Source organism: Argopecten irradians, chromosome 4 (genome assembly GCF_041381155.1).
Source record: "Argopecten irradians isolate NY chromosome 4, Ai_NY, whole genome shotgun sequence".
NCBI lineage: Eukaryota > Metazoa > Mollusca > Bivalvia > Pectinida > Pectinidae > Argopecten > Argopecten irradians.
In genome coordinates, this window is record NC_091137.1 from 22415563 (window position 1) to 22431675 (window position 16113).

Below are 16113 nucleotides of genomic sequence, written 5' to 3' on the forward strand. Positions count from 1 at the left end.
AAGATGATGATAATGCTGTGAGAATTGATTGAAACAATATCTTTTTAATTGCTAACAATTAATTACACACAAAAGACTTGAAACAATTGAATGTGTATATACTAATTACTTGGGTTTACAGTATATAACATTTCTGATTTATGATTCTCGTATCTCAGACATTTAATCCATGTGAACATCGATAGTATAATCCTTTATTTGTATTTGTGTGTATGGTTAGCAATTACAGTGGTACATTTTATGAGTAAATATTTAAATCTCTGATTCACATAGCCTCATGATGATGCACACGGTTTGCCTTTTGCACACGACCTCTCTCATTCATTGACTGGGATAATTCCCAATATTTTGCACACGGCCTGAAGATTTGTTTTCAATACTCGATCGTCTGCAGACTTTGAATCGTTTGTTTCTTCTGGTGTGTAATTAGGGAAATATTTATAACTTTTGTACTAATTTTTTTATTGATTTATTGACCTTCAATACACGGATTATGCGATTTTTATTTAGAGGTTCTCATGTAGCATTTTACGGATGTGATTTCTACATTTGTTTCTAGCTACTGTTTCCATTTGTTCATTGGATTATGGAAAGAAACTTTAGTTTTGTTTAAAAAAAATTATCCTCAGAAACATGTTTAAAGATATTCTGCATTAAGATTTGTTTCTTATACAACATTCTATCACATTCAACAGCCAATGTAGATGTCTATTTTAGTTCTTTCTCATAATGTTTTAATAGAAACATGGGGCTAAAGCAAGTGTATGACCTCTATTAAAAAATCCCATAACATGCATTGCCATTTCTAAACGATAAAAATCTGGTTAGAAATGGCAATGCAGAAAGTGTGACAAGCATACAATGTGCTATCCATACATCATTTGCATAGAGTTGTACACAAATAAATTCTTGCCTTATGATAATACACACGCTTTTCCTTTTGCACACGACCTCTGTCATTCATTGACTGGCCATTTAGTGCATATATAGTACAATATTTTGCACGCGGTCTGTAGTTTTGTCGTCACGACATTGCACACGCTACGATCGTCTGCACACGGAATTCACATTTTCCCGTTTTATATAAATAGTGGCCCTTCAATAGAAATGCTACACACTTCACGTCGGTTTACGAAGGAATTAAATCCAACTCAAGATGTCTGACGGTAAGTTTATAGTCTTTACGAATATGACTTAAAAAGATTATCTACATGTATTTGGCTACTGTGTTAAATTTACAATGGAAAAATAAATTAATTTCAATTAATATTTTTCATTAATATATAAATGATCTCCTCATTCACAGGTTAGATTTCAACATTCTGACAACGATCCGGATAGAATCGCAATGTTATGTAGATAAGAAAAGATACCATCATGTTTGATATATGTTACACGTATATTAGTGACAACATTCTAGTAACCTGAATCCGTTATGATATAGAACGATTTCCAATCGAATGTTTATACAAGTTGCATTTCACTAATCATAAAATTTTCTAATTCGTATAAAACCTGCCGCCCACATTAATTTAATATAATGAGAGTCACGTTATGTTCAAAATGTAATTGATAAATTTGTGATTTACAGGTGTTGCTATCTGTTCGATTGCTGATTGTGAAAACGGAACATGTTGTGACGTCACTAATTGCGCCTGCGACGGAACTTGCCAATGTCCAAAATGTGGAGTCAGATGTGGATGTTCAACTACTGGTAAGTTACTTCAACTTAAAAAAAATTCTTATATCAATATATTTACATCTGTAAACGAAATAAATTCAAAGATCATTTAAACTCAATGTTATTCTTAAAATTCTGAGTAATATAATCTCCAATATACAAATGCAATGTTATGGTAATAAAAGGTCGAGACATTGTCTGATTGTATTATGATGTAACACTTCCGCTTGGACTCGAATATGATTATATAAAACTGCATTATCACAAAAACTGAATCTGAACAAGTACATTTAAAATTCAGAAATCTGAGAAACCGATAGATCTCATCACAGTATTGATTATTGAGAAAGTAGGAAGGATCATTCGGGGGGGGAAGGGGGAACCCATCAACACTACTTATCGTGGGACCCAACGAAAGTTTTATTAATACTTTATCTGGTAGGATGACGGCTGTACGATGGCCGACAAGAGCCTGACAAAAAGATATGAAAAAAACTGTAACGCTTTTTATCATGGTACAGTTTTTTCACATCTTTTTGTACCACGATATGGTACAAAAACATGTGAAAGTGCGGTACAGAAAGATTATAAACATCTCGAGAAAATTCAGATTACATTCACATATTTATGTACCAATAGCCGAAATGAGCCGGCAAAAAGGTGTGAAAGCTAATTTCTTTTCACATGTTTTGTGTACCACTGATGGTACAAAAAGATGTGAAAGCATGGTACATAAACATGTGAAACGATTTACCTTTCACATCTTTCTGTACCATCGGTGGTACAAAAACATGTGAAAGCGTGGTACAAAAACACATGAAAGGGTCTGAGCTTTCACATCTTTTTGCCCCATCAGTGGTACAAAAACACGTGAAACTGTGGTACACAAAGATGTGAAAGGAGCATTGTAATGTTGTTATCAAACACCATGACCAAAGCTGACCCCGAATAGCAGCGGTTTGATTAGGGCGTCACAACAAGCGTAAAATGTCGTTAAGCACATCTGATGACAAACAGAAACAAAACTATATTGCTAGTTTTCGGGTGTAACTTAGGGCCTACGATTGTTAAATAAAACCTGTAAGATGTGGGCATTCCTATTATATAGATAAATAAATGAAACATGGTTTCCAACATTAAAGTATTTGTTTTATGGTATTTTCCCGTGAAGCTGTATACAATCTAACTGTTGACAACTAAATCGGGAAGTCATTTGTCAAACTTGGTAACCTTTGAGTCTCTCGCCTTTTACATGTTTCTGTACCATGGCTGTTTTCGGCCGCTGTTTTGGTACAGAAAGATATAAAAGTGACTGCTAACATAAATACTGCTTTCACATCTTTGTGTACCATGCTTTCATATGCTTTTGTACCATTCATGGTACACAAACATGTGAAAAAACTGTACCATGATAAAAAGCGTTACAGTTTTTTCATATCTTTTTGCCAGGCTCTTGTCGGCCATCGTACGGCTGTGAAAGGGTAGAACAAACTTTAAAATGAAGAATTGGACTTTGAGCTGGTAACAAATATACGGAATGTATATCTTAACCGTGCATTTGTTTCAGAATCCTGTGCTTGCGGCGTAAGTTGTACAGATTACACCAACTGTAAGTGTGCAGTTGGTACGTGTACCTGCAGACCGACGAAGTCCTAGCCAGAAAATCATCATCATAATCCAACGCCCATGTGTCACGCCATGTTATAATCAACCGGACATTTTATTCCCTGGGCATTTGATGCCTCAATCGTGCAAATCTCCATGTTTCATCCATGTGTGTAAAACACTATTTTTGAACAATGACCAATTACTCTTTTTTGTGTATAAATCATGTGTATGTTATCGGTAGTTCGATGTTGTAAATAATGTGATACGTTGTTGCTAATATCTAATAAATATGGTTACTATAACCATGTACATTTTTCTTGTTTTTCATTACATTGATATGACCTATCATATACACTGTGTGAATAAGACTGGCCATCAATAGCCCACCTGTATCTGAAGATTGAAGAAAAAAAAATCACTAAAAGTTGGCTGATAATTTGTGTCTCTACTTCATGTCTGATCCTATCTGAGTTTTTAAACTAGAGGGAGATAATGTAGTAAAGAACTCTGCTGAGAAAGTTAACAATTTAGGGCCAGGTGGTCAGTCTATGTATGAATATTCACACAAACTATATAGTAAGACAAAAAAGATATGTCTGTTTAGTGTTACAGTGGGAAAAAAATAGGGTCGGGAGAATTTTTTAGTTTCTTTCACTCTAAAATAATGACCGGAACCGGTGCGGCATTTTCATTTGTAACCGTTTTCAAGTGTGACCTGTGGCGCATTGCGCATGCGCGAAGCAAATATAATGGCATAGTTTAATACATGGATTGGCAATGCTCTAGCAGACGAAATTGTGTATTACAATTATGTACTACAACGTCAATATGGGAAATGTGGACATTCTAGTCAATACATGTAATAATAAATGGTGTTTACAAAATGTAAGACTTATATTTTACCTAAAAAATGTAACTGATAGCATATAAAATTTTTAATACTATAGGCCTAACACTCATGTGTAGTATTATAGAATGTGTGATAATGATATATTAAAACACCACATCAGGAAAGCCGTTTATGATACAAATTTGGGGATTATCACTTGAATACAAGACTCCCAACCATTTTCCTGTACTGTGACCCAAAACACAATAAACAGGACTCCTCCCGTTTTCAAATGTGACCCTAAACAATATTCCGACTCACTCCGTTTCAAGTATGGACCCCACAACATACAGACTCCACCCTTTTTCTTCAATTGTGAACCTCAACCACATATCTAGGACTACTATCTCGTTTTCAATGTGACCTCTCACAATATACAGACTTTCACCCGTTTTCAAATGTGCCCCCAAACATTAAACAGAGGTTACACATGTACAGCCTTAGTCCGCTAAATCTGCCTATATAAATATTAGGAAAAAAAAATAATAAAAAAGCCTAATAATATAGGCAGGTTTAATAATATGGACTAGTACAGCCAGTGCTTGTTGGATATGGAATATATTCCAAGTTATTTTTCAAAAGTTACATTAGAGACCGGCCTTACCGGTTGTGTTAGGAGTCATGCGACTTGTTTCTATCGCACAATGTCGCCTTTAACTGATAGAAATACGGTCAGGATAACGAAATACTAGAATATGCAAATAAGGTAAAGGAATACATTCAGCAAAATGGTACACTCTAACATTCTATTCATGATTTTGTAAAGAATCCATATTGATATCAAAATCTTCTAATAAGGAATATAATTAGGATAAAATTTTACTCTAAGTTCTTTTTAATTTGATTTTTCACACAAAGGTATATATGCCTTGTGTTTATACAAGCGCGTATGGCTGACCTATTAATTTAAATGCGGTTGATCTCTCATTTAAATTCGATTTTCAACACAGCGCTAGCATAGCGTTTATGTTGATGCCGACTTGCCCTACAACGACACCCAATGTCGATGAAAGTGAATTGAAAAAAGTTGTAGCGACCAGAATTGACAATTTGTGGTGCAAATAATCAATGGTATTTCCCTATTTCAAGAGTTTGTTTTATAATCTACGTCATTATGGAATAACCAATACAACAACACGAATAAAATTAATCTAGGCTAATGTTTCTTTCTGTTGTAAGTATTTAAAGATGCTCCACCGCCGACAGAGCATAAATGATACTCATCATTCGAACAATAATCTGAGTTTAATTGTGTATATATATGCCTAATTAACACCAAAAAATAATATAAAATAATTTATTTCGCCTTTGGTACATGTTCAATCAGTACTTCATTTCATATAGAATATAGTGCCACGGATTTTTTTCGGGATGCAATTAAATGTTTTTCAAATTTTTAACTTGAAGTAAAATGAGAAGCCCAAACTTTTCAGTGGTGGTAATGGTGTAAAGCAAGTAACTTTTGTAACAGAAGAAAAATACTAAATCGTCTGCTCCTGTTTTTGATAGTGAAAAAATACCATTTGTTAGCGGTGGAGCATCTTTAAGTAAACACTTCCTATAAATTCCCCATTATGAATATTTAGGCGAGACAATTTCCAAGAGTTTAATGTTGAAATGTTACAACATATCATATGGTTTTTTTTTTATTTTGTTTTATTAATATTTATTTATTTATCTATTTATTTATATATATTTATTTATTTATTTTTATAGTCTATTTTTGTCAGGTGGACTTACTTAAATTGTTTCTAGTTTCAAAATGATCAATGTAAGGTTTAAAATTCACAGTACAGGTATATGTGAGATAACTTTCAATTTAACTCTGGTCCTTTTAATAAAGATATGGAGTTGGGAATTGTAATGTTAACGTGAGTTATGTTCAGACGATAAATATCGTGTGTGAAAATTTATCTTAATCTCGACCTACGAGCCGTGTGCAAATTATACGTAAATATAATGAGTGAGCCGTGTGCAAAATATACGTAAATGTAATGAGTGAACCGCGTGCAAAATATACGTAAATGTTATAAGTGAGTGAGGTCGTGTGCATCACAGTATACATTATAAGTGTGATCACAACATTATAAAAAGGACTTTTAAAACCATTCAATATGTGTGATATTAACTTAATTTCATATTTAGTGTCTGGTTAATGGTTCTAACGTCTCGGATATATAACCTATGTTATCGTACAAATAGTACATGTATATAAAATATTGTATTATATAGGGTGTAGATGACGTCATTGATAATGGGAACTAAAGATATGAATAGGATATCACCAGAAACATGAAATATATACTGCATTGAGATTTGTTTCTTATATAACACTCTTTCACATTCAACAGCCTACTTAGATGTATTTCTCATAAAATGTTAATAGATATAGGTTTACAGCAAGAGTATATGACCTCCATGTACATGTATACAATGTATATTGAATACATATGTGTGTATATAGTGTATTATCAATTACAATGTTATAGGTAAACATACATCAGTGCAATGTTACGTGTTTAACGAACAAAATAGGACAAGAAGGTCAATGTAAACAATGTCATCATACACTGTGTTATTCCTACATTATATTGTACACAAATAAATTCACATAGCCTCATTATGATGCACACGGTTTTCCTTTTGCGCACGATCCGATTCGCCATGGGAGTGTACATAATACAATATTTTGCACGCGGCCTGTAGTTCTGATGTTGTTATATTGCACACGAAACGATCGTCTGCACACGGGTTTCCCATTTTCCCGTTTTATATAAATAGTGAGTCTTCAATACGTATCTCTTCACTTCACTTTACATATACATTTCTCGTCGGTTTAAGAAGGAATTTAATCTCGCTCAAAATGTCTGACGGTAAGTTTCTTTTGTTTTAATCTGGATGTGTACTTGTATTTTTTTAAAGAAAGTAGATTCTAGAATATCTATATTATGTGGCTGCATGTTGTTTGAAATATAATTATTGAAAAAAGGAAATTAACTTCATTTAAATGTATATATTTTTCAACTGAATTAATGTTCCCATCATTCTTTATAAAGATAAATGATTGCCAATAATATTGCTTATAGTCGGTATAATACTCCAGTGTAGGTCAGAAATAAATGCCATCATTTTTTTATTAGTGACAACAGAATCTGAATCAGTTATGGAATGATTTGGATTATTTTTACTAGTTGACTAATAATAAGAATATTAATGCTATGATTTTTCTAATTTGACAGTATCCCTTCCGCGTATTTTATTAGTAAAACGTATACCCATGTAAAACATTTTGAGATGACGTCACGTTATGTTCAAACATTAATTGAAAAATTTCTGATTTACAGGTGTCGCTATCTGTTCGATTGCTGATTGTGAGAACGGAACATGTTGTGACGTCACTGCTTGCACCTGTGACGGAACTTGTCAATGTCCAAAATGTGGAGTTAAGTGTGGATGTTCATTTTCTGGTAAGTCAGTTTTAACCTATGAAAATTTCTGAAATCACTTCATTTAAATCTGTTCAGGAAATAAAATCAAATATCATTTGTAAACAATGTTTTTCTTGCTCGTATTCTGCGAATTCAATGTAATATGTTCCATATATATATATATAAATGTGATGTCGTAATATCAGCAGTCACTGTTTGATTACATTTTGACATTAAGTTACTGCGTTCTCACAAAACAAAATTTGAACAAATACACTTCAAAGTCAGCTATCAACGAAACCGAAAGTTTTCATCATAGAGAATTGTGTAATGGTATTTTTAATGTTAGTAATGGGCTTTCCTTGAAATACGAATTAAAAAAGAAAGTGGAACTAAAACCGGGTTAAGATGAAAACCAATTAACATGGAACACAACCAAAGTGTCTTAATACATAATCTGGTAATTAAGATGACTGCTGTAAAGGGTAGAACAAACTTCAATATGAATGATTGGACGTTGGGCTGGAAGCAAAATTCCGAATGTATATCTTTCCTGCATTTGTTTCAGAATCCTGCGTCTGTGGCATAAGCTGTACTGATTACACCAACTGTAAGTGCCCAGCTGGTACGTGTACCTGCAGACCGACGAAATCCTAACCAGAAAATCATCATCAAAATACAGCGCCTATGTGTCACCCCATGTTATAATCAACCGGACATTTGATTCTGTTGTGATTCATTGAACAATGGTTGTCATTAATGACCAAATACTCTGTTTGTATATCATGGAAATATGTCATTGGTAGTTTAATGTTCCGTCGTTGTTAATATGTAATAAATATATTATAGTTACCATATATTTTTGTAGGTTTTTCTTTACATGACTTAACTTGTATCAATATTACCACAAACTCCTGTAAATAGAAGTTACACAGCCTGCGGTTGTTAGGTATGGGATTTATTCCACACGAGCCATTTTTTGAATCACAAAAGAGACCAACTTGTAAATTGAACAAATCTTACAAGTGTGGAATAAATTTCATATTCAATAAGCACGAGTCGTGTGACTGTTTCTGTTACAATTATATCGCTTTTAGCTGATGCAAATACGGTAAGGATTACGAAATGTGCAAATAGGATGTAAGGTACTAATCGATATTCAAAAGTCAATATTTGGTAAAGAATCCACTGAAATCAAAGTCTTCTAAAATATTATTACTTGAACTTTGAATTTAATTTGATTTAATTGATTTTGTCATCTTAAGCATTACTCAAGTTTATTGCCATTGTAAAGCACATTGGACTACGTAGTCCCCATTATCTATCCAATAAGTTCATTCTTTTGTGCTTGAACAAATCATTGGGCGGTTACAGATAAATTAAGTGACATTCGTGCCCTGTGGTAGATACAGTACTCCAAACAACAATGGCTAATATTAAAACTGTGTTTAACTTCTAATGTTAATTACAATTGTATAATTGACTACGCAGGTATGGTGGTGATAAAGGATGCGATATCAAAATCGTCTTATAATGATATGTGCATATCAATGCTCTGCTAGTGGTATTTGTAACCAGCGTTGGGTTATTTTTCATGTGGGCTTCTGAATGGTATCAAAACATATGTATTGTCGTAACATTACATCGTACAGATTCAATGAAGTGATATTACTGGTATTACACTAAGATCCTTATCACAATTCTCTGTTCGGGATATTTTAACAGCATTTTAGAGTCTTTAACACGGACGGGGAGAGAGGGGGATCAGAAGACTGGCCATTATCTCTAGAATATTAAAAACACCACTAAATGTTTGTATTCTTATTTTTGTCTCTACGACAGGTCTGCAAATAAGCGCCAAACTGGGGGTTATCTGGTATTAGAATTCTGTATCAAGAAAATCGAATCTAGTGTAATGCCTTGTATTAATCACATTATTCTCATGTCACGATGATACTTCACTGAAGTGCTTTACGGGACCTAGTATAGTTTAACTACAAATACAGATCTCCCAGTTGATACATAATTAAGGCATAAGAATACATAACACATATATCGTTTTGTCGTTATACATTTCAATAGACTACCCAGTCCCCAGTTTGTACCTGTCCAATTAATGTCAATCAATGATGTAACTGGCAATCTAGATATCCTTAAAAATCGTAAAAGAATGACCTCGGGCTATACCCATGACCATTATTTAATTCTACCAAGGCGATACGGCCATTATTTCGAGCGTTTACGATACGCTGGAAAATATATACAGTATCTTCCAGTATACGTATGCAATTTGTTTTACTATTTTATGCATATACAGAGTTGAACACAACTTCACTTGAAATTTATGTTGGAGTTATGTGTAGGAAGTTGTAAAAGGGGCAGGTAAATATAACTTCTATTGTATATTGTTACCTCATTACCACCTATGCATCTAATCATTTTTCTCAAATGAATTTTGATTTAAATCAGAAAGTAAGAAAGTTGTAAGAAGATTTTATTATCGACTTAATTGTACAATTGTCGAGAATTTTTTTGTAATGAAAATATACAATAATTTGGTATTAGTCAATTTCAGTTTTAGTCTTACTGTAAATGTACTTATTTAAACGCAGTCAAATTTTGCGCAAATGCGAAAAACAGTAAAAGAATATTTATAAGCATGAATATAAATTAGCGCAATTCGGTGGTCCAATACTGGCAGTACGGAAATACGATTTTATATAATTAAATTTAGCACTGTGCATGAATCTCCAGATTGATTAAAAAATACCGCTGTAATACGTAGGTTTACAGTACTTTCTGATCATTTTAATTGATGACTTGTGATGTCTTAAACATCTCAACTACATTTAATCCTAAATGACTTGAATTTAACCTTTTCAAATCATCTATATTCCAAAAATTTATTATAGGGACAATTCAGTCTACGAGGACATTAAAATTTGTACATATATCGGAAAAATCAGTTCTTTTGGAAATTAGATCAGTCGGTTTTACTGTGATATGCCTGAAAAGCCCATGGTTGTGACATGTGTGTAGATGTTCAAACTCGCTCGCTGTCCGCCATTACACATTGTGGTCGAACTTCTTGTATGCCGAACCCTGTCCCTTGCTCGTAGAGTAATGCAACTTTTGTCTAGAACTGCTCAAATCGCTCTGATAGTAGTGTGTTTACCTTATTAGGTGAATTGTCTTGCCTAAAAATCATTTTATCACCTTCTCAGTGGTTATGTAGTTTATTTGTTTAACGTGCGTGACTTTGGCTCGGGTATGGGTACAGCATCCATATTGTACCTGCTTAATTGTATTGATCAAAGATTTGATATTTCAACGATATTAATTAAAATACTAAACAATGACGTCGAATTTGTCCATATTGTATGTTACATGTTTCATAAGAAATGTAGAACAATATTTATGCCATATTTTGCTTCTTGGTTATGTAAAAGAATTTGCCTGAGTGTATTGTCCCTTTAATAGTCTAAAGGTAATATCAAGGAATACACATTTGTGTTTTAAATCCTTGCCATGCCACGTACCATCTTTTTTAAATGTTTATCATTCATTTCTTTATTTTTATTATTATTTTGTATCCTCTGTATATTGTTTTATTTATCTGGTTCCTGGTGGAGGAGATTTTAATTCCATATTACTTTTTGTAGCATCATCTCCAGATCAAGTAATTACACAATGTTTTTGAGTTCGGTGGTTCAGATAGAATTTTAGATAATCGGTCGTATCATAGTATTACCTACAAAGCATCATACACAGTGGATCCCTGTCGCCATTCTCTTTTCTTAATATTTTTTGGTTATGAATAATTTTCTTCAATTAACAGCAAGATGTTAGAGTCTGTCAGGAGGCGACAAAAACAGTATACTTGTCACCAGTCTCTAAAATATCAAAACATCACTAAAATGGCTTGTATATTTTATCGCCTCACACTAGGGTTGATATCTACTGTGGTATTAGAATTTTGCCGCAAGTACATCGTATCAATAACTTAGGGTCTGGTGGTCAGTCTAGGGTAACAGGAGCCATAGTGTCCCCTTACCTATATTGTGGAATGCACAGCTTACTTAACATTTAACCTGTACAACATCACATTATTTTTATGATACGATACATTCACCGAAGTGCTTTATAGGATCTTTAATATCTCAGCTACAATTTCAAATCTCCCGCTTAATACATACGTCTGTCTTAGCAATTAATTACGATTCTTTACGTGATATCATTTTAAAAACCTTCCCATTTTGTAAACAAGTGAATGAAATCAATCTGGTTAAGATCATTTGCTTGTGACTTGTTCGTTAATTCCATTGTCTGTAACTTTGTAAACGAAGCCATGAACTGATGTTTTAATCAGATTGAGATTAACATTAAATGGTCATATTGTAAAGGTTGTGCCACGTCAAAAACGGAAAAGAGTAAATATGGATAGGTTGTATGAAATGTACTTTACTTTTTTACACAGAATAAGTTACCTAAATGTAATTATATATAATAAGTAACAACATTAATTAAATCTGTGCTGCGTTTCACGTTGATGTGCGACTAATTATATAGGCCATGACACTTATATTTACATTTACTAATGACGTGGTGACGTCAACAGACCACCGTCAAAATGGCTGTTCCATTTTGTGGATTAAATCGTCGTTGATTATCGGTTTTCCTGGTCTAGTTAAAACAATGTTAATGCAGAGACCCTAAAATGAGTTGATAATGTAAATATAAGCATTTAACTATCTTCCAATGACATCTATGGTCTATATAGATGCCAGAGCTTTGCAGACAATCGTATCATAATGCGCATTATAAAGATTGTCTGCAAAGCTCTAGCATCTATAAGACCATAAATGCCATAGGAAGATAGTTTAATGCTTATATTTACATTATCAACTATACGACATATGACAATGAAAAAAAACAACTAATATTTACAATTCATGAAAAATATGAAATCCAGTATAACCGTGGTTATTTGAGCTCAAATGAGGAATTAAAATTTTAGAGCTTTTCACTTTTTGTGATCTGTCTTTAAAAGTATTATCAACTATTTCTCAATATTGTGCGGATCAAATTTTAGCGAACCCAGCAATGTACCAGCAAAATATCGTAGTCTATTTCACTTTTGAAAATAAGGTTATAAAATTCTTTCCTTTTATGTCTTTCTGTATCCTTTTATCTCAATGGGATGGACACGTTCACATTAAACAATTATGTTTTGATCACGTGGTCTTGGGATTATGATATGTTTTGAAACCAATTCATGTTTCGTGTGCAATGAGCTACAGGCCGTGTGCAAAAACACCTCGAACTGTGATATGTTGTGAAACCCATTCATGTTTCGTGTGCAATGAGCTACGGGCCGTGTGCAAAATAATCCCATCAATGAATGATATTTGGGTGGTGTGTGTATAAAGTTGAATCCAGTCAAAACAAATGCTCCTTGCACTTGATATAAGTTAAAATAACAGCATGACTTTTTGGTGACAGAAATATGTAACGAACACTTCAATGTGATCTTCTTAGCCTGTAATGTGTATTTTGCCACAATCGACAAGCTTAACGACAATTTAGGATTCAATGTAATTAATTAAAGTCCCGGTACATACAAACTTTTTATCAGCTTAGTTATGTTCATATTCGCCTGAGAAGTGATCATATCACTAGTTTAATGCTATTACCTTAAAAGTCGTAAAGATTTACTTTCCCATATGAACTTATGACATTGTTCGAGTAACCTTATCAGAGAGGCTAAATTTAGAAATAGGTCATGTACTTGAAGTAAACACAGAGGCCATATTTTGCTTTTGTTGATGCTGTGAAACAGCATTCTTAGTTACGCTCGGCGAGCCTGTACACATCTAAACAATAAAACCACTCCGCGATGAAAATTAAATGTTGTTTTATTCATTTTACATATTACTTGATAGTATTAATAAATCGAATATTAGTATTCAAAAACACAAACATTAAATTTGTACATACATATGCACTAAAGTCAGTATGAATTAAGTGTTCAGTTGGCAATCTATGATTTATGTATCCCTACGCGTCATGTATGGTCCCAAAAATCACGAACAACGCCTTCTTCGATGTCTTCCTCCGCAGCAGACTTTCGGTCGATTTTGGATTGTGTATGTCTATTTCAATTTTACGTAATTCATGCTACTGATCGATTAATGTAATGAAATGTTAGGAAGATAATTGCAAAAGAAAGTTCTTATAACGGTTATAGAGTGTTTTTTTTTAATTTGGTTGCATTGACGAACTATATCTGGTGATATCATTGCGCAGTAAAAGTTAATAGGTCACTGGGAGTTGTGCCTTTTGTTTATCGACAACTGCGTTATATTGAAAGGGAAAAAGTACAAAATTTATCAACATAAACTTACAAAATATAATGATAATATAGATCTATATATGTACGAGCAACTAAAAGTGACAAATGAACTTATATTGTCGTGTAATGTACGGTAGCCTTACGAAGACTTGCTGAAGTCCGATGCATTGCATCTAGTTTTCTTGACGTTATCGTTCTTATAAATTAAAAAGAAATTTGAGTGTTATAAGTAACCAAATAATGTTCCTTTTATTTGGCTTAAATATCTGGCCATGATTTATTATTATTAAAAAATCGGCAAAGCAAAAATCACGATAATATGTTCGCGATAATGGCCTATGTCGCCAACCAGTTACTGCGTCTTTCGAAGACTTGCCTAAGTCCGATGCATTAAATGAAGTTTTTTGATGTTACCGACTAGCGTTCTTGTGAATCTAAAATAAATCTGAGTGTTATCCGTAACGAAATAATGTACCTTTTATTTGACAAAAGTATCTGGCCATGATTTATTAGTCAAAAGTCGTCAAAGCAACCCATGTTAAATTTTTAGAAAGGGAACCAAAACATATTCGGAAATGGTAGATCTAATACATGTTTTTCTAATATTATATTTTTTCCGAAAATATTGTTAAATGTTTGAAGAGATATTGATGAAAATGATCATTTTAGTAATTAATAAAGAATCATAAAAAATGATACTCAGATTCTGACCGGTTTTATTGGTGTTGAAATCGTTATGAAATAGTTTAAAAATTTTAATATAAAATTTACTTCAGGAAAATGAGTTATTCAACTTATTGTTCTTGAATCAACTTTACATATCATATAATAAATACGATATACCGTAAATATATTTTGTTTAACTCCTTTATTTAACACTGTACACTTCGTATACTAAATTCAATATTTAAATGCAAAACCAATTTCTTTATTCCTTCGTTTTAGTTCTTCATTCACAGCATCTATGAGTGGCCTTGGCACTTTGATTCTGTGATAACGTGAATTACTCCGACCGAATTAGTACAGCCAACATCCTTCCCTTTTGCACACGGCTTTCCCTTTGCACACGGCTCTAATCATCACATGACTCGTCGATGAATATGTATGAGGACCCAGTATGTTTCACATATCTTTTGCACACGAACCTTAGTTCAATAGGCCCTCTACCAGTAAACTTTGCACACGACACTATTGTCTGCACACGGGTTTCACATTTTCACATTTCGTATAAATAGGGGACCATTGATTATGTTTAAAGCGTGACGGCACGTAAAACTCTTCACCATCGCTTAGGTTTAAAATTCACGTCGATTTCAGAAGGATTTTTCATGCAAGATGTCAAGTTCCAAGTCTGAGTGATTATGCAAGATGTCAAGTTCCAAGTCTGAGTGATTAAGAAGTTTACACATGTATATTTTTACATTTGTGACTTTATTTATTATATACTGTGAGAAACTAAACTCATGTAAATATACCAACAACCAAAATTATGGGCACCGTTAGAATAACTCTTGGGATATTTTTTGATAGAGATTCTTATCTCAACATATCTAGACGCAATTACTTTATTTATGTCAGAATAATCGTCTGTGACATAACCAGAAACATATATGATATATTATGTAATTATGTTTCTGACATAAGTTGTAAATCTTATTTTCTATGTTATTTTCTTGCATTTATTTTCCTATTTCTATTTTATTTCTTTGTTCGCTATAAGAATTATTTTGATACCAAACCGTATCATTTATTCAATATGTAATCAAACAGTTCTATGTTTCTTTATTCCAGTATATATATCTATATTTTTGTATGCCAGTATATATATCTATATGTTTGTATGCCAGTATATACAAACGGATTCACATATATTTTATTCCATCATACTTCCGGTGATGCGCATGGCTTTCCTTTTGCACACGACCCCAATGACTGGATGATTAATAATTATGAGATCTCTTAATATTTATGTTAAATTTACACAAGACCTACAGTTCGTCAAATCCTGTTCGCATACACATTGATACGCTATAGGAAACGGCAAAACATATAAGTTATGTTTTCAAATAATTGCACACCAGTTGTATGTCAGAATTCGTGTGTTATTAAATTAGCGCTACCAGCGACTGCAAATATAATCTAAATTATTACATTT

General features: G+C 33.0%; 2 protein-coding genes across 2 annotated transcripts; both read left to right on the forward strand.

Moving 5' to 3' along the window:
- The first annotated feature begins 1031 nt into the window (after positions 1-1031).
- Positions 1032-3412, forward strand: LOC138320973 (metallothionein-like). The gene is made up of 3 exons (XM_069264327.1): positions 1032-1166; positions 1592-1714; positions 3249-3412. The coding sequence occupies exons 1-3, from the start codon at positions 1157-1159 to the stop codon at positions 3335-3337; spliced, it is 222 nt and encodes a 73-aa protein (XP_069120428.1). The 5' UTR covers positions 1032-1156; the 3' UTR covers positions 3338-3412.
- Positions 3413-6398: 2986 nt separating this feature from the next.
- Positions 6399-8463, forward strand: LOC138320974 (metallothionein-like). Its single transcript, XM_069264329.1, has 3 exons — positions 6399-7051; positions 7523-7645; positions 8175-8463. The coding sequence occupies exons 1-3, from the start codon at positions 7042-7044 to the stop codon at positions 8261-8263; spliced, it is 222 nt and encodes a 73-aa protein (XP_069120430.1). The 5' UTR covers positions 6399-7041; the 3' UTR covers positions 8264-8463.
- The last annotated feature ends 7650 nt before the right edge of the window (positions 8464-16113 follow it).